Source organism: Gopherus evgoodei, chromosome 3 (genome assembly GCF_007399415.2).
Source record: "Gopherus evgoodei ecotype Sinaloan lineage chromosome 3, rGopEvg1_v1.p, whole genome shotgun sequence".
Lineage (NCBI taxonomy): Eukaryota > Metazoa > Chordata > Testudines > Testudinidae > Gopherus > Gopherus evgoodei.
Genome location: NC_044324.1, coordinates 157,044,865 through 157,065,090, shown reverse-complemented (window position 1 = coordinate 157,065,090; position 20,226 = coordinate 157,044,865). Strand labels below are relative to the sequence as shown.

The following is a 20,226-nucleotide window of genomic DNA, read 5'->3' as shown; positions in this document are numbered from 1 at the left end:
GTGAGTCCCCATTAGCCAGGACAAACAAGAGAGGGTTTGATTCCTTCTCCAGTTTCTACAGGATCTCACTGTTTTTAAATTTTGGACCAGACAGATTGTGGTGAGAAGCTGGGCATCCTCAAAAGCTCCAGTCTGCATCATAAACATGAGTACTGAATGCATGTAAGGTTGAGGCATCTGAGAGGGAATCTGTGATGATCAGACAAAAATGCGGCCTTTTTAAAAAAAAATTTGGCAATAGCTTGATTTTTTTTTAAATGAAGTATTTAGAATTCAGAAGACATTCTTATCAGATGACATCAATGATGCAGTAGGCCAGATTTGGGGTATAAATACTGTGCTTGGCAATGTCCTAAAAATCATATTAAGGTGTTTGGTCCCAATTGTGTTCCTGACAGCAGGCTATCTCCCATGGTCCTCAGCACTGGCACATGGTGAGGTACCGCCCCACACCCTGGGCCCTTATAATCTTTCTGTATGTATAGCCTTTTTTTTCTCTTTTGGGAGGAGATTCACATTAGGAACCTAATTCAAGAAATTTAAGAAGAAACCTGGATCTAAAATGCTATCAGGAGACTAATCAAAGACAAATAAAAATCACGAATACATTACATTTTAAAGTCTTAGGATGAAATCCTGGCCCACTGAAGTACATGACAAAACTACCATTGATTTTCATCGGGCTAGAATTTCACCTTTAATCTACATTCTCTTGCTGATTTGGGATCTCAAACAGGCTCTTAACTCCCTTGTAAAGAAGACATGGCCTAACTGGGGTCCTGCCCTGCATGAACACGAACGAGAAAAGGGAGAAGCACACAAAGGACCAGATTTAGAAAGGTATTTAGGTGCCTAAAGATGAATTCAGGCAACTAGAGCAATTTATAAAAGTGCCTAAAAGGAGTTAGACACCTAATCCCATTGACATCTGGTTTGGTGCTTTTGAAAATCCCACTAGGCACCTATCTGCATTTTAGCACAATTAAATGCATTTGTAAATCTGTTCCTCAGAGAACTACAGCCCAGATCCTCAAAGGTATTTAAGTGAAATCAATGGGAATTAGGCACCAAAATATCTTTTGAGTATCTGGATTTACGGCCCTCTGTCCATCTTTGTGCAGAGCAGGAGCATAATCCAGTTGGAGAGAGCACAGAGGCACTGCACAAGGCCACTACATTTTGTAGGTCCCCAAAGGGGGAATGAAGGGGTGAATCGAAGGTTGGAACTGAATTGGCGAGAAGAGATGCCCTGGTGTAGAAGAGAATGGAGAGCCAGAGTGAGCCAGAGTTCCATAAAGGTCTTTCACTGCAGCATTACTCCTCACATGACAATCTGCCCTAGAGATGAACACTTGCACATTAGAATAAATGCCTCAAGGAATCAAAATCTTTCCTCTCCTTCCTATTGTTTTCTCCCCAATGCTTTCAAGGTGTAACTCAGTGATGAGGTAATACAGTGGGATTCACAACTTAATTTAATGAATCTTGTTCTCAGTACTTGAATTAACTAGCAGATAACCATTGCATCCATCTGGTAGGATACTGAATGGCTACTCTTAATTTCAAAGGAGCTTATTTAACAAGACAAAACATCCCAGCTTTGCTTTCAGATATATGGACACCATTCCCATTGGCTTCAGTGACAGTTGTATCTGAGCAGAACCGAGCCCAAGGTGCTCGGAAAGGGTGGCAGATGTAACAGCTGAGCACAGCACATGTTCCTTTTCACTCAGTAGAAGCCAGATTTCAGTGCTCAGTCTGGAGAAACTTGCTAGCATTTGAAATGTGTTTCTTTTTCTTCTCAGCTGAGTAATTAAATACTGCAAGTTGCTTCAAATATTTGTATTACAGCTTGTGGGCTAGAATGGAAGCAGGTTTCTGGATCAAGATGAAGGAGGAACTTTGACCAAACATGATGCTGTTGTCAATAACACTAATGCAAAGCCAGGAAAAACATCCCATTTATGCCAGACCCTGAGCCTTGTCCGAGGTGTTTCCAAACAGCCCTGGCCTAACTTAAGTCAGTGTTTCAAAGCTTTCAGCTCTCAGCGAGGTGAGTTAAATAATTATCCCACAGTCTGAATTACATACGTCAGAGCAATATTAAAGTTTTGTTTTTTTGGCAGGGGGAGGGGAGAGAGTGTAAGATGAGAGGGCCAATACGAAAATATGCATCAAGAAGCTCAGGGGGCTTGGAAAAGTTCGAGAGTTGGGAAGACTGAGTGCCCATAACTTACCAATGCAGAAACTGCAACAAGTGTCTCAGGTTAGGACACCTAGGTAACAGTGGTTCATTTTCAGAGATTGCTGAGCACCAATATCTCCCGCTGGAATTGTGGTGCTCAGCATCTCTGCAAACTAGGCTGGTGCTTATTTTCATGTTTACCTACAGATTTAGATGATTCATTTCAGGCCCCCATGTTTGGAAATGCTGACCCAGGTTTGTGCAAGATTTCCTCAAACGCCACTTTAAAAACGGGGGTGAAATCCTGGCCGTTCTGAAGTCAATGGGAGTTTTGCCACTGGCTTCATTGGGGCCAGGATTTCACTCCAGTTTTGCAAATCTGAGCCTTAATGATATGGAAACACGGCTACTTTAATATGCACTTTATCCACTCCTCACAACTACTGTACTTACTTGCTGCTGCAGCTGCCACAGCTGAGTAAACTGGATGGACACTGCTAGGACCTAGGCAGAAACAAAACAGTTTCTAACTGAAAAAGGTGTTAAACAATAGAAACAATGTACATGCTTGTTAATGAATGAAAGTTTGTGTGTAGTGGGGCTGGGGGACCAGGGAAAATCAGGTCAGAAAAGTCCATAGTAGAAAGCTTTTGCTGAGAGTCCTTTTTAGGGTCCAAGTAAGATTGGGGGGCAAAGTTATTGCAAAAAAATCTATTTTGAGTAATATACTTGAAAGTGATCATGAAAAGATGCTCATATCTGCATGATGAATTATCAGCTGCATGATGGTACAGCTGGCCAAATCATTCAAAGGAGTATTTGTTGAATAATACATTTGAAAATTATCATGATTTTACTGTGGCCAGAGGAGGGTCCGAACTCAGGTGGAACAATGCAATTCAGATGTAAGTCTATATTTTATCTAATTGGAAGTAGTATCTATCTTACTCCTGAGATATATATAGACTTGTAGATAACTAATATTAATGTAGCTGCTTTTACCTATTACATTCTATACTTACATAACATGAGGTTTATGTTTATGAAACATACTTTCTTCCAGATGGGCTTTGTAACCGCTCAGAAATCCATATTAACATTCTTAACACACTAATTCCACCCCATCCTTTTTGCTGATTCTTTTATACATATTAATATCCTACATTGTATTATTTAATACATTTTGATAGTTTACTAAACAAGGGCCAATTAGACCTATTCTTGAAATATTATTTATTATTATTAATATTTATCAGGAAAATCGAAGGTCAACAAGACAGTACAAATCCCTGCCTTCATTCTACTGACCTATATCCCTGACCCTATGCACTGCAGATCGAGGTTTGGCAGCAGTAATAGCAGTTGTAGTGCTGGTTGTTGCAGGAGATGTAGTTGGCTTTGGTGTTGTGCTGATGGGTTCTGGAGTCATGGTGGGCTTCAGAGTTGTGGTGGTAACCTGTGTAGTTGGTACCGGTCCCGGAGACGTCTTGATATTCTTTGCGGAGTGCATCGGCTATAAGTGTGTTTAATATATATATATATCATGTAATTAGATATGACATATGACATTATGTAGAAACTCATAAAACGGTTGTCAACTGTTTAAAATGAGCACAAAGTAGCCAAGTTCATTCTGGCCACATCCCGAAAATGTCTATGAGCACCAAACCCATTCATACCTTCACTGCTGTGTAGATATATAGCATATGTCTTGATGTGGCATAGTATTACACCATTCTATGGCAAGCAGTTACAAGGAATAATCTGGAGCATTCCATGCCCTTGATTCTCCCCTACAGTTTCTCCATTTCACAGAGAATCTAAAAACACAACGTTCCCAATACTGCTGATATTGCAGTCAATTTCTATTGCACTGGTGTATCTTTTCTACATAAGCAGCTAGAAACTCCATGTAAATGTAACTCATTTTACCTGACATATTATAAATCATTAGTGGTCCCTGAGCAAAACTGAAATACGTGGTACCTACCACAGTACTGCAAGTTTTCTGACGTATGGACAACTTCTAGGGAAAATGCTTCAGGAAATTGTGTCAAGATCAGAACAGCAGCCACCTGTTTAGCTGAGATGAGGTGAGGTGGGGATACCACAATATTTTTGGGGGGCCTACATTGTTCTAAATTTGACTCATTTCAGACCAGTTATTTTAAAGTGCGTATACTCACTATTATGATGGAGGGGAAAATGAGATGCTTCTAAATTTGTGAGCTGCCAAATGTTCTTCCTAAATATCACTATAAGCAATGATTTTACGTGTTTTTATATTTCAATTGATCAGCTTTAAAAATAAGCCCCTCAACTCTGCCCTCTCAGTCTATCTACAAAAACTGCTGTAGAAACAAACATTTCACAACACTGCCCTCAGTCCATCGCCACTTAGCTCACAGCCCCAAGAAAGGCCTAAGAAATAATGGGAATTGAAACAGGGCTGTGTATCATTATTCAATCCATTGATGGCTACATCAGCACAGCCTAGTGTTTCATTGCTGGAATGTTCTCCTGTTGGAAAGCATCATCCCTGACACTGTCTGCTGGATTAATTACTACCTGCTGCTAGCCAGTTAAAAATGCAAACCTCCGACGGTTTTAAAGGGTAACCAAAGAGAACTAAGAAAACAAAACAGATGAATTGGAAAAATTAACAGAAACAATTTCCTTAGAGCTGACTTGTGCCTGTCATGCACAGATGTGCTAAAGGGGAAAAGGTACAGGCACAACAAGTCCTCCCCTCTAACTTTTTACCGATGTGCTAGAGAAAAGCATATTCTTGATCTTTGTGCCACAGCATGCAAGAACCAGGGAAATCTGAAGATGGCAACAATACTAGAACCAAAGGGGGAGGGCCTAGGAAGGACTGTGTTTGATGGTGAAAACATGGACTGTGCTTCCTGCTGGGTAGGCTAGGAGGAGAATACATTGCACCCTGCAAGAGGGTAGCAGTCGACACTGCTGAGAGTTTGTTATCCTGTGCTCCTGGAAGCATTATGCCTACCTGAGCTTACAGTACTTCTTGAGAGTTTACTGTACAGGCACTGATGCCCCTACCCCACCTCCTGCCAGTGCAAGGGAGTGGCTGAAAGCCACAGTGGGGGCCCTTAATATTGCACTGCAGTAGAGCAGTACCAATGGTACATGCAAAGTTTAGGTTGTGATGGTGCCCTGCATCCTCACTCCCCTCTCCTTCTTTATCTTGGCATGCTCCTTGGTGATCGTTTGCACAAGCTCGTTCTCTTGCTATGAGAATCCAGAATAGAAGCTGTAGGAGAGGTAGACTGGTATACATCACAAATTCAAATGCAGACTTTTTAGACTGAAGGGCTAATTCATGTCTAAGGATTTGCTGTGAGCCACAGCCCATACCTTGTTCAGGTGATTTTTCTGATGCATTAGAGGTGTCTGTATTCCTGGTAGCTTTTATATTGTGTGCTGACTTTTTAGATTCTGTATGAACTAAAATAAAGCACTGTGAAGGGGTGTGTTTGGCCTATGAAGCTCCCTGCTTGGCGAGGGGTCTAGCTGTTCTACTACACCCAGGGCCGGCTTCAAGTTTTTTGCTGCCCCAAGGAAACAATTTTCCTGTGCTCCTCTGCCCCCCGGCCTCGCCCCAACTCTGCCCCTTCCCTGCCTCATTCCAACCTCTTCCCCAAATTCACGGCCCCGCCTCCTCCCCCGGGCGCACCACATTTTCCCTCCTACCTCTCCCTCCCAGGCTGGGAGGGAGGGTGGAGAAGCGGAGCGGTGGCGTGCTCAGGGGAGGAGGCAAAGGTGAGCTGGGGAGGGGAGTGGTTTCTCTGCCCCCCCCCCCAGGGTTACTTCCTGCGGCCCTCTCCGTGCCCCCTACCACTGCAGCTCACCTCCGCTCAGGGCTGGCTCCTGGATTTTTGCACCCCAAGCCAAAAAAACAAAAAAAGGAGCCGGAGTGCCGCCCCTTGGAAAGTGCCACCCCAAGCACATGCTAGGAGTGCTGGTGCCTAGAGCTGGCCCTGACTACACCCCGCCCCAAGAAGCAGCAAGCTGAGAAGAAAAGAACAAAGAAGGTGGGTCTTCCAAGTTTGTCTAGAGAGGACTTTCTGAAGTGGCCATTTTGGAAACTATAGACCTTGCCCTCCAAAGGCTCAAGGGGCTATTAACAGCCAATCAGGGCCCTGCTGGTCTAGAGAGCAGGAGCAGTGTGGCCTTAGTAGAGCAGTTCCTGGCTTGGATCAGAGGGGGACTCCTGTCTGGCCAAAGTACCCTATGGGATGGTTGGTTGTGGGTGGGCCTTTGCTCCCTGACTGGTCACAAGTCAAGTAGCATAACCCCCCAGTAGGGGATGGAGGTTGTTTGGGAGGTTGAAAAACTGACTCAAATTGAAGGGCCCAGACCTGGGGCTGAAGACCCTAGCTAATAGATGGTGTATTAATTAGACTCTTCCATTTGGACTTTGTGTCCAAGCCACTGAAGACCCAACAAAGTCAGGTGGCAGCCTGAAGGAGGCAATGGGGTGAGCAAAGGACTGTGCTACTGCACCACAGCAAGGAAGCACTCAAGAGGTGAGCACCTCTAACAAGCACCTTTCAAAAATGTAGCATTGGGAGAAAACCATTTTAATTCTTTCTCCCATTTACTGAGCATAAATCACCAGATCTCTAGGGACAAATACATTAGTATTTCTAGACCAGTGGTTCCTCAACCTTTCTAGACTACTGTATCCTTCTCAGGCATCTGAGGCCCGAGCCCTGCTGCCCAGGGCTGAGGCATGTAACTTCACATTGTGGGCCCGCTGTGGAGTGGGGCCCCAGGCATCTGCCCTGCTTGCCACCCCCTAACTCCAGCCTTGCACTTGTGACACCCCCCCGCTGCTCACAGCCCCCAGGTTGCAAAACACTGATCTAGATGAGTTGATGTACCTCTGAAAGACCTCTGTGTACCCCTGGTGAGAGCCACTGCTCTAGACTATGGTATACTTTGGACTTGGAGTACACTATTACTTCCTTGCTGCAAGTCTTCTCCCACCAAATGCTGCAGTCCTTTACTCTGACAAAACTCCTAGGGGCTTCACTGGGACTTTTGAACTGAACCAAAAATGTAAGATTTGGCTAATAATACAGGCAAAATTCAGATAATTTACAAACCATTATGTTGATTCTGCTTCTGAGTAACATGATGCCCTCAGAAAGAAGCACAAACTGCAAGGATTTTTTCTGACTCCTGATTGCTACCTGAAAGTCATTTAAACCCTGCTCCTGCAAACAGTTTGAATGTGCTTGCCTCTGAGCATATGAATAGTTTGCATCCACTTAAAGTATTTGTAGGACCAAGGCTTTAATGTGTGTAGAGTGGTTGGTTAGTACTAGTTTGTATATTATATTTCAGTCATTAATTAAAATGCAGTCACAGGTCATTCACACTTGATATTGTCAAATCACTCAGGGGCCCAGATCCTAAATTCCATTACCCCCAGACTCTGATTCAGCAAGGCCCTTAAGCATGTACACAGGTCTGATGACTTAATTTAGCACATGCTGAAGTGCTTTGGTGAGTCAGTCGGAGTGAATACTGGTGAATTTGGTGTTTAGTTTCCTTTCTCTTTTTCAGCAGTGCTGTCTTATTTTAGAGATGACTCTAGAGTTATAACTTCCCCATTAATTTGGATGCTCTTTTAAACCAGCAGTGGTTGTTTGTTTGTACCAACTGTGAGTAGTTATAACTTGGGAGACTTTTATTGCTCTGCACAGGTTTTGGGGTTGGGGGCTGCCACTTGCATTAAAAAACAAAAAGAGAAAATATCAGGTGGCATGAGTTTCTAGGGACATTGGGACAATGGTAGACAGCTATGTGTGAAGAGGGTGTTTTGAGTAGTTTGGCAGCCAACCAGTGAGTTACTCTAAGGAGTCTCTCTAACTGCTGGAGATAATGGGTTCAATTTTCTAGTCATGTAAAGTGGTTGTAATGTCTTAAATTGGAGTAAAACTGGCACTTCTCAGATAAGGAAGAGGTAACTGTCTGTCACAAGATGGATCCTGTATCCTTTACAGAAACCCTAATGTGAGAAATCAATTGCACAGCCGTGCTCCTTTGATAGGCACAGTTTGGCTGGGAACTATGGATGTCTGGTGGGAAGAGGGGCTCCTTGGGGAGGGTGGGGTCAGGGCTCTCTGATTCATGTGGAATTGGGCTGGGGAGAAACATGTCAAAGATTAATCAAAACTGAGTTTGATACAGGAATTGTTATCAAACCCTTTGGTCATCTCGGAGATTTCCTCTCAACAGCACACAGCATCACTTGCCAGGATCTTTTTCAGTTCATGCTGTTTAATGGAAGACCAGTGGCCAATAAATTTTCTGCCGTCCATGGTTTTTTGCTGATGGCTGAGGCCAGTGACATTTTGTATGTATAAATGAGAAGTGGCTGGTTGAGGTTTCCTTGTATTAATTCTGTTATGAGATGTGATTAGGCACGATGGCATGGCAGAAATAGTATTTTGAGTTAGACTGATTGCAGGCCTATTGAAGCTTTTAAAGTCCTGTCCCATGACTGTGGTGGCACTTGCCTTGGTGTTCCCAGCTATGGTAGGGGGCTCAATGAGTGGGTGTATTTAGGGTAAGTCTTTTGTTTTTTTTTCCTTTTCCTGGAAGGAGACACCTTTTCAAAAGTATGTTCTCACTTCTGTGGGTGTGATTTGTCCCCATAAAATATGTGCTCATGAGGGCTTTTTTTTTTCTTTTTTTTCTTTTTTTGGTAGGCATAAACCTGAACACTTGCCACCTGTAATATTTGACTATGAGTGCAATCAGTCATTGAGTGGTGAAAATGTAACTCACTTTGTAGGTACAAAGTCACTGCTGAAAACCTTCCAGGGGTAAACTGACAGGTCCTCAATACAGCTTGAAATTTGGGCTACAAGTCACTTGTGTTCATTTGTGTACATATGATCTGAGATTTCTATAATTGGGACACTTCATCAATCCAATAAAAAGAAAAGATAGAAACAAAGTCCTATTTTGTACTGTGAAAATGCGCTGAGAAAAAGTGCATGGATTTGAGCTATATATTTGCAATACAAGCAACTAGAATATTCAAATGTAACTATGCAATTGTGCAAAAAAAACCCCAAAAACAAAACCAAACAACCCATTACTTTGAAGATAACAACCCCCATATTTTACTTTCATGCAATAATGTGCAATTGGGTAACATTAGTAGCTACAAACATTTGTTCAGCATGAATGTATCCAGAATGTAGGTACATATCAATAAACACATGAACTCATTGAGAAGCCACAAAATAGCCACATGGTAGCACCGCTAAATAGTAGTGGATAACCTCATCAAGGTTTCAGAAATCACACTGGCAGGCTGTGAATGACTAAGAGAAAAGTACCATAGTGCTATAAGACAGTGCTATGGCTAAACCCAAGGCATCATCTCACACAGTCAATCACATGTGATGGCCAAATAGGATGTCTCATTAGGGCTGGAGCCATTCAGTACTATTTTCACACACTTATCAACAGTAGATCTACCTCTGTTAAAACACCAATGGCTCCTATGTGCATTACGTGGTGTAACAAGGAGCAGATATCTACATGACCTCAGTGACAAAGATATTAACAATAGTCAATATATCAGAGATAATTGGTATAAGACCTGATCTAAAGCTCATTGAAGTCGATGGGAGGCTGTTAGTTGATTTCAGTGGATTTTATACCAGGAACATAGAGTGTAGAATGGTGCCCATTACTGCACTAGGCTGGCCATTTTTTGAAAGGGCTGGGGATGTTGTCAGTTGACATTTATTATGGTTTTTATGTATTATTATCCATGCAGTTGATCTCCCAAAGAGGGATTAGTAAACAGCATCAGACGGAAAAGGCAAATATACACCCCCTAACCACAGGTAGAACTTCAAAACTCATTAAGGCAAATGGTACAGAATCATATTCTCTGACTTAAAGCAAGAAAAACCACTGGGGGAAAATGGTCTGTGGGGAAAGATAGCAATAAATAACAACTTTCTGGAATAACTGGCATTGTTGCCACATATATTAGAGAAAAGCATGTGATGGTTTTGTATAAAGTATTAACATCTATTTGGGAATTAATACCAAGTGATGACGCATTTCTGACTCAGCAATAAAAACTTTATACCATTTCCTCATCTAATATAAACATATTATATATACACACACACACAAAACCACACAATTTATATATATATATATATCACACCACACAGAGAACATATATATAAATTATGAGGGCCATCAACTGTAACTACTTGCCTGTTTTAACAGGTGAGCTTTTTGAGGAAGCATATTCAAGAGTTGATGGGTATGTCACACCTTTCTTTGGTTTGCCTTCTGCAAAAGGAAAAGTATATATCAGATCAGAATGATATGGACTAGGAATCTTTAAATGTAATGGAAAACAGTCCTGTAAATAGCTCCAGTGAATTCTAAATATAACCACATGACAAGCTGACATCCAAAGAATTCCAAGTTCTCACAGGGCAAAATTTGCATCAAATGAATGGGGCAAATCGGCCCTAAAAACAAACCCGTAATTCCCTTAGCTCTCTTTGATTCCATGATAATGTCTAAAAATCATTCCACTAAACACACCAATGTCTAAATAGGGGAACCAAGTGAGGTACTAATGCAGAAGCTGTAACATGACATGAGTTCCTTTCTTTAACTACATCATTTTTTAAAAACCTCTTGTTTCATGATGTATCATTTCTAACGTGTCACTTACAATACAACAGTGAGAATCCCATGTGTGTGTGCTGGGTCATATGATAGTTATATCGGATCTAAATGAGAAGTCCTTCCCTTGAAAATGAGGCACAGTTCTGTTATGTTCTAAACCACAGACCTTTCTAGTGCCACACCAGATGGCATTTCTATTGACACATGTGGCTGTGAGGACTCCTCTTAAGTTGTAGTTTTGATGCTGTTGTGTTCACAGTACTAGAGAAGCCAGAGTACACTCTATACTCTGGGCCAGATTCAGAAATGTTGGCACAGAAGGATAGGTATTGCATTTTCCTACCCCAGCTACAGTAGTCCTCTCCCCTCCCGCCCACAACTGTGCCACAGAGGGGATGTACCATTGTGGATGACAGGGGGTGTTCCTGCTTAAGCATTAACTTCCACAGAAGCTCTGCCAGTAGGTGCTACTGAGGACAGGCACTGAATCAGCATCATGTCAGATGGTGCTGCTTGTATTTTTTGAGTTGTGCGGTACTCTTGTTCTGCCAGAGCCTCATCCCCTGGCGAGTTTGCTACATCCAGGGGCCTCTGCTGGGGTTTATGCCAGAATCTAACCTTCTCCATATAAGGACAATAGCTGAGTCAGAACCCACGTCCAGACTAACCCGCGGCATCGGCGGGTTAAAATCGATTGCTCGGGGATCGATATATCGCGTCTAGTCTGGACGCGATGTATCGATCCCCGAGCGCGCTTACATCGATTCCGGAACTCCATCAACCCGAACGGAGTTCCGGAATTGACACGGAGAGCTGCGGACATCGATGCAGTGCCATCCAGACGGGTGAGTACCTCGATTTTAGAAATTCGACTTCAGCTACGTTATTCCCATAGCTGAAGTTGCGTATCTAAAATCGATTTTAATTCCTAGTCTGGACGTGGCCAGAGAAGCATTGCCTTTGTTCGCCAGTTCAATCTCTTCTTAACAGCTCCAGCCTCTTTATTCCATTTCCTCTGAAAGCCTGAGCTGTTGTAACCAATAAAATCACTAGGTGATGAAGTGAATTTGCTGAAGTTCCCTTTCTAAACATGGCAAGATGCAAAGGTCAGTTTCAGCACTCACTCACACTGCTAGAAGTCAGGAGTCGCTTCACTGAAGTTGAAAGAAGTTACACTGACATACAACTGGTGTGAAAGTCAGGTCTTGTCTTAATATCTGGTGCTACATGTGATTTGTAATTTTAAATAATGTTTGCAAATGTGCAGCTAACGCTAATTGCTCGGTGTGATGGCCACTTGGTGAGCTCTGGCATCTTTGGTAAAGAAATGTTTGTGTCCCTGGGTGTTCCATGCATCCATGGGAGCTGCTCTAAATGGAAGCTGATTATTGGTGTGGCCAATCATGCTTATTCTTACAGTGACGAGAAAGCTGACACAAAATCTGTTTGGAGTTTGTATTAACCATAATGTTGTGTTTAAAAGATGGGGTTGCTGTTAAAGATGGGTTGAAAACATGAGTATTATTGAACATACGGAAGTTTGAAAATAGGTGCATAGGTGAAATTTTCCCCCACCTTCTCACCACTTACTTGTCACTAGCACTCTCAGACATTTGGGACTCTCTTTTCTTTACCTAGTAACCACAAACCTGAATGGACTCATTCACTGAGTGCCAAGACATCTGGAACTTGAAATGAATCCGAGTCCATTTGCATCCTTCCAGTGTGCTCACCACTTCAATCCCAGTGACCATGCTTTGTGTTGTTCCCCACTCCTCCCTCTGTCCACCACTTCACAGCCAGGTCCCTTAACAGTTCCTCTTCCGCAGTCTCTTCTATTGCTTATTCACCTCAATAGTTTGATATTTAAACTGGTAAGTTTCCTATCTGGGAACAAACTGTCAGCATGCTTTCACCGTACAATACCATGTACACTTTTGATTTGCTGACAACTAACTTGACTGGTGTATAGACAATTCCTCAGCCTAAAAGGTCAAAGCTGTCCTGGAGTCAGATACCTCAGTTGGCTTTTCTGGCATTTTTGTATTTCTAGTCTATATGCATCTCTTTTCTAATAAGTAATAATTCACAAACAAATGTCAACTTTTTTTTTGCCAGTGGGGTTTGTCTGCATCCAGCCACAGGCCAAGTAAAGCAGAACTAGATGAAGAGTTACAGATTTCAATCGTTTAGCCTTTACATTCCTCACAAAGAAAACCACATGTTTCAGAAGGCCCAGTATGGACTCCTTTCCCTTTAAATATGACTCTCTTTCTGCATGAGCTACTATGATTAGACCCACTGACTCACTCAATCAATTCCCTGCCATTGCAGGGGCCTTGGGCATTGGTGTACCTCGGTCCATCCTATTTTCTGCCCATGGCATGCTATAGTTTATCTGGACTGCAGTAATACTTTAGTCCAATCCAGGTTACTGGATTCAATGCAGAGGCAACTGAGTGGAGTTTTAGTGGCCTGTGATGTAGTCCCTTCTGGCATACAATTAAGCACAAGCAGGACTGGAGCCTTATTTGAGGCATTTGAATGTTATCATTCCTATGTGTACCCAGTCTAGCTTGAACCTAGTCTTCCCTTCTCTGTTAGGTAGGTTTGTAACTTTCTTCTGCACCCTCTAGCCCATGGTGTTTATGTAACCAGGAGGTGTTGCTGTCTGAAAAATTAGGAGGAGCTGTTGTTGTGAGAGACTCCAAAGTTCACTGGGTAGTACCTGAATTGCTGCTCAGTTAGAATTTGCTGTTTGTTAGAATAAAGCAAGTACCAGAGGCAATTTGGCCATGACCGGAAATTCCTAACTATCCAAAGTAAATCCTCTTAAAATGTGAGCCAGGGCTGGGCTGTTAGAAAGCTGCAAAAAGATCATCCACAAACATTCATTCAAATTCCAAATGACAGTTCAGTTTGATCATATTCCTACACCTTATTTGCTGTTAGCAAAAAAAAAATAAAAAAATTCTTCATTTGAATTTCTTGAGAATGGCTGTTCATACATTTGTGCTATGTTGATCTTTCCACAAGGTATGCCTGAAATATTAGTAGTTAACTAGTAGTACTGGTTACTTCTCTTAGCCAAGCAGTGGAAACGTGCACACCACCATCCACTTGTGTGACAGGAGGTTCAATACAGAAGCAACATAAAACCATGTAAGTTAGCACCTCCTTTACTAACTTAGACTTCTCTATGCATTGGTACAGTTGAGTGTAAGGGGACTTAATTTACACATCACCTCTGAATTTGGCCTGGGACTTTCAGGACTTGTCTTTAACCCCTTTGGGGCACATGTCACACTGTAAACAGTAGAACACTGTAGTGTCATGCTCTCACTGATTCCTAGTGTATGTTAACGTAGTGCTGTTTGAAACAGGACAACATCAACCTGCACTAGGAACCTATTAGATTAGAGCGTGTCAGCAGGATCTACATGGGGCAGTGAGAGCGCAACGCTTCAGAGCGTTCTACAATTTACAGTATAGCATGTGCCCAGAGGGCTGCAAAGACAAGCCACAAGTTGGGGAGGAATTCAGGACAACAAAATCTGACTTAAGTAAGAATTTAATGGACTGACACAAATTGGCTGCTTACTAGAGGTGGAGCAGAACTGTAATTAATACATTGATATGGTCTCTTAAGACAGGATGATGTCTCATCAGAGCATTCATAGATTATTAGGGTTGGAAGGGACCTCAAGAGATCATCTAGTCCAACCCCCTGCTCAAAGCAGGACCAATCCCCAAATGGCCCCTTCAAGGATTGAACTCACAATCCTGGGTTTAGCAAGCCAATGCTCAAACCACTAAACTATCCCTCCACTGAATATACTTTGAGATATGGGACTGGTAATCTTTTAAAATTGGGATATGTATTTCTTTTAATAAGGAGCCCTGGCACTGCTTGCTGTGGCCAATAACTGGAACAAAAAGGTTTTTGCAGTTTATGGTTAGGAAATAAAGCTTCAAAGCATGGAGTGAGGTTAACTGAAACATATGTTTCAGGCTCTCTGCAAATTTAGGCAGACAATAGCTCTGAGATGTGAACTGGCCCATCTGTTTAAATGCGTGCTAACTCAGATACCCCAGATGATACTTTGTGTCAGCATAGTCATCTATTTCACTGTACATCAAAGCATGTAAGAAAGCAGAGGTATCAAATTATGAAGGTATACAGTCTACTCTGAGTGACCATTTATTTGGATAAGCTTTTAACAACACAACAGGGTGATGGGGCTTTGGTCATGAATTCAACTGACCAGTTCCTTTGCATAGAGTACATGTCACTTTAAAGCGTGATAGTATAACATAATAACTGAATTAGCTATGTAGATTGCTGATTTTTTTTTTTCAGGAGTAGGGAGGGTAGTACCTGAAACAATGAAGGACTCCCTCCAGCGTGGTAGGGACAAGGATCGGATTCCATTGGAGAAGCTCCCTCTGTAACCAGATTGTCCAGCAACTTTCTGAACAAGGATTTTCCCTCCTGAGTTGTCAGTTGCACCACTACAAAAGGGGGTTGGGAAGTGTTAAATGATATCAGAAATGAGGCAGAGAAATTTAGGAAGTGTTCAACTATACAAGAGTTAGGAAAGTGTCCTCTCATTTTAAATAACATGGTTGAGGTTACAACAGTCCTCAGTGCAGTTTGGAGAAGTCTGCAGCTAAGAAGTATTTGTGCACTTACAGATGACCTAGGGGTCTTGTATTTTAACCTAACTCAAGTGTCAGTATATGGCTGAAGTAAATTGTCCAATGGCGTTGTCTGACCAGCAGTGCCGGTTCAGAACAGGTCCCTGGCTCTTGAAGACCCACGTGTATATGAAAAAAAGGGCTGAACTCTTTCCTGAGTTACTTTGTGCAACCATGTTGACTTCAGCTGGATTTTTAAATCACGCAGGATTTGGCATAAAACTTCTAAGGTTCAAGAGATTGAGTCAGATCTCACTGCCTTTATATCATTGTATGTACATTAACTCTGGCAGCTGTGATTTATGGGTATGTATGTAGGACAAGATTCAGGGCCCAAGAATCTAAAATAAATTTTGACAAATATGAGGGTAATTTCCCCCTTTATTTTAAAGAACCTAGTATTTTCCCTGTTCAAAAGAAATCGACCAGGTATTACCTGTATCTGATTGTGCCTGATTCTAATCTCACGGTGGTGTAAATCAAAAGAAACACCACTGAAATCAATGGAAAACATGGCAGCTTCTGTGTGTGCTGAATGCTACGAAGTGTTTACCATGTGATGACATTATATGAATCCTAGTGTGTATGAAGTCTCAGTTTCTGCAGACACTGAAGCATTTGTTTGAAACCAAGAAGTGACTGCTACTATAAACAGAGCAGTCTATGCTAAGTGGAATGAGAAACATAAAATGGTGAAAAATAACTTTGAATAATTTAAATTGTTGCTGGCAATAGAAGGAAAGGAAACTCACAGATTTCATACACACATCAGAATAGTCAACAAATCCAAACTCAGATGGCACCTAGAGAAAATTGCGACCTTCTGCTCCAAAAATATAGGCGTCTACCACTTAAGCTACAGGAGAAACTATATTCTCGATCACTATGTTGTGTTAGGTTTAAATTGTTTTTGACACAGTTTGCCCTTAGGTATTCATGGACAATTCCCATTTTAGTCAATGGGAATTGTACACAAGTATTCTGAGGGAAGAATTTGTTTTCTGTAAGCTAGTCACTTCTTGACAATTCAGTAACAAACACCTGAACACACATTACTTCAGCCAGCAGATGGCAGTAGTCTATATACATAAAAGCTAGCTGGTACAATAAAGAGCTGCATAGGATTTTTACCCACACAGTGTGTCTCTCTCAGCATATGCTATGCTCCACACGTGAATTGCCTGCAGTTTGGCGTGGCAGTTTGTAAAGTACCTTTTCACCAATTCTGGTTTTTCTGGGACGTGTTTAAGTCACTCAATATTTGGAGTCTGGGTGGCTTTAGTGTGGGTTCATGGGTTCAACTGCACCCCAGGGTGCAGAACCAGTCAAATGTACATTCCTTCCAGCCTGGTGGGGAGGGAACACCGAGGACAGGAGAGGGAGTCATGAGCAGCTGGCTGAACCTGAGTGCCGGGTCACAATTTGTGGCGCTAGGCCCAGCCCATGGGACAGGAGCTACCACTACAGGTTGAGTGTGGGATGGGCTTGTTCTCTAGCACCACTACTACCCCCTCAGCCCTCCCTTCCACACTGTGTTGGAACTAGGGCCGAGGGGGTAGTAGTGGGCTGGAGTAGGGAGCTGGGGTAGGGAGTCATGCTGCAGGTGACTGGAGCCCCCTTGGCAATTCCGTATAGAGTACCCATTGATTTGGGAGGCAACATCTGCCCCTGGTTTGGAGCAGATGCTTTCAGTGAATGTTTTCATGGTCTTTTCTAGCTTAAATGGGATCAATAGAAAGAATCCTACCAAGAGAGATGATAACCTATGTTGCCTACACATGATTAGTGAGATTATTATTTATGTGAGACCATGAACACTTCTGATGGTATAAAATAGTGTAAACACAGTTATTTCCTATCCATAAATGAGTGATCTGGAAAAGTCTGAGCACCTCATGCAAGGTGCTGAGCACGCTCAGTAATAACTAACACCTAGCTCTTACAGCGCTTTTCATCCGTAGATCTCAAATCCCTCTACGACAAAGTGTTCCTACTTTACAGATGGGGAAACAGGCATAGAGAGGTGAAGTGCCTTGCTCAAGGTCACCCCGCAGGCCAGTGCCAGAGCTGGGAACAAGAAGTGATTTCAGTAAAAGTTCTGGGTGCCTAGCACTCTCAGATTGGACCCATCACATCAAATACTGTCTATCTCTTATACTCTTTTTTTTTTAATATAAGAATTGTGGCCTGCAATTCAACCTGCAAAGACCAGGCAGGGTTTAATAAGCTCCAAAGCCAATGACCCCCCTATACTGTAATTATAATTCTGTACTGGAGTGTCTCAGTAGTTTAAAGCTGCTGACCTGTGAATAGCAGCACTGCACACAGTGGAAAAAGAAGCGTAAATGTTGGTGCCATAAACACGGTATTTTATGTCTTGACATCCTGGTGGACATTTTGCAATGAATTCTGGATTGATTATCTTCCCTGCTTTGATATCGCAGTCTATCTCAGGTACATCTGTGAATGCAAAAAAGCGGAAAAGTTAGATTTAATATTCCAATAGTTGTGTAACCATGTAATGCACAACAGTGCCCTCTTTGAGCATATGAGCGAATTCCTTCAGGGCACAAGAGGTGTGTTTGCTTGTAACATAATAAATACATTACACGGATAGGGTTGTAACTAAAGATGGATTGAGGAAGTGAATTGACATTTCTGACCCTAAAGGAAATCTCCAGTGTAATATAAAAGATTTTAATCACTATGGGATAGATTATGGTCATAGGATGGGGGAAAGGGGCAGAAGTGAGAGCTGGGAGTTGCATGCATCCCTGAGGCAGAATGTCCACCAGTGTTCCCCTTGTGGTAATATGGTTCTGTTTCACCTTCCAAGGCAAGGCTGTGGTAAAATGCTATGATCTTGCCCTAACCCATTAAAAATGTTTGACTGCTATGCACAGCAAACAAGGGATATGAATATAAACTTAAGATCTGTTTTATCTTCACCAGTTAGATTATACAACCTAGTGGCAGGCTTGCATTTCACCCAATGCAGCAAAACTGAATGCACAGAAAAGTCCTTTTGGGACTGTAGCTAGAAGTCCCATATAATGTCCCCTTCCAATGGTTAAGAAGCACAGGTTTCACCTTCCAGGGCATGTATTTCAATGTATTTATGTGTCTTACCTAGGCTTTTCTACCAGGCTCTTCACTATGGTATCTCAGCATTTCTATGTAGTACTGTATGTCATATGCTGTATTAGGTATAGTTCACTTGATGTATAGATTTCATTATGTGATGTGTATGTTTTCTGCAAAGAGGCTGTGTAGTGCTGTATGTGCCTAATGGCTCCTAACAGAAGCCCCAAGGAGTTGACAAAAAATAATCTGAGTGAAGTTATGGCTTTTTTTCTGCAGTGGACATTCCTGTTTTGAAGCAATTAGGCATGCTGCTGAGACTACTTACATAGTTTAGCCTTTTTGTTCTTCTTTGTGGCTTCTTTAGTTGCATATGTACAAGTCAGAAACAAAGCTAAGACAAAAAAAATAGGATGTCAGGTAAACAGGAAACTGCAGCATCTTTCAGCACATGCCTCTGTGCTTGGATGTTCTGGAGTTAATAATAAATCTGAATCATCCTGTTTTTAAAAAATGAAATTAACATTTTTCCAGCAACCAGTAGAATTCTGTTTGAAAAGACATATTTCAATGCTGTGTGTTTGTTTGTTTGCAGGGAAGTAGAGGTTGACTGACTGTTGGAATACTTACATTTTCACATAACACATAAATAATTTGTCTGCATGAAGTGCCGCCTGATAGAGCTGCTGGAAGAAAAGATAAGAGGACTGGAGATGCAGGTGGAAACTCTGGCTGAGTTTAGAAGGGGATTTGAGCAGATGATGGAACACAGACATGATGAGGCGCAGGGGATAAGCTCAGATGAGCGGATAGAAGCAGGACCAAAGAACTCTGAGGAGGGGCGGCTGGGTGAGGAAAGTGGACGGTGGAAGCATGTGACTAGGAGAACCAGGCAGAGGAAAAGACGGGCCAGCGATGGAGAAATAGAACTCAGGAACAGGTTTGCTGAGTTGGGAAATGAAGATGGAGCACAGCAGGCTGCTGAAGGAGAGAGGGCAAGGAAAAAGAGACGAGCAGCTAGTCCTGCAGAAGGAGGGGAGGAGTCAATGAAGGCGGCACCAAGTATGAGCCCTAGGAGGATTGTAAGGGCGAATACAAATCGAGAGGACTTGCGGCAAGCTGGTGTGGGGGATAGACTGGAGAATCACACTGTTGCCAGGAAAAGGCAAGTCTACATGATTGGAGACTCTTTACTGAGAGGAATAGACAGGCCTGTAACTAGACCTGATCGGGAGAACAGAAGGGTGTGCTGTCTGCCAGGGGTTAAGATACAGGATGTGGACCAGAGGCTGAATAGGATCCTAGCGGGAGCGGGAAAGAATCCGTTGATTGTCCTTCATGTGGGAACGAATGATACGGCTAGTTACTCGCTGGACTGTATCAAGGAGGCTTATGCCAGACTGGGGAAGACGCTCAAAGAAATCGAGGCTCAGGTGATCTTCAGTGGGATTCTGCCAGTTCCTAGGGCAGGGCGACGAAAGAGTGACAAGATTATGGCGATCAACAGATGGCTCAGGCATTGGTGTTACAAGGAGGGCTTTGGGATGTAC

The 20,226-nt window shown here is 42.5% G+C and overlaps 1 protein-coding gene across 1 annotated transcript in view; it reads right to left on the bottom strand.

Annotated features, from left to right (window-relative positions):
* The window catches only part of VIT (vitrin), a 90,473-nt gene that overhangs the window by 39,287 nt on the left and 30,960 nt on the right, over window positions 1-20,226 (bottom strand). Inside the window, 8 exon segments of the mRNA XM_030554281.1 lie at window positions 2,639-2,689; window positions 3,494-3,671; window positions 3,673-3,698; window positions 5,567-5,647; window positions 10,472-10,549; window positions 15,276-15,409; window positions 17,899-18,055; window positions 19,005-19,070. Coding sequence (XP_030410141.1) covers window positions 2,639-2,689; window positions 3,494-3,671; window positions 3,673-3,698; window positions 5,567-5,647; window positions 10,472-10,549; window positions 15,276-15,409; window positions 17,899-18,055; window positions 19,005-19,070 — 771 coding nt within the window.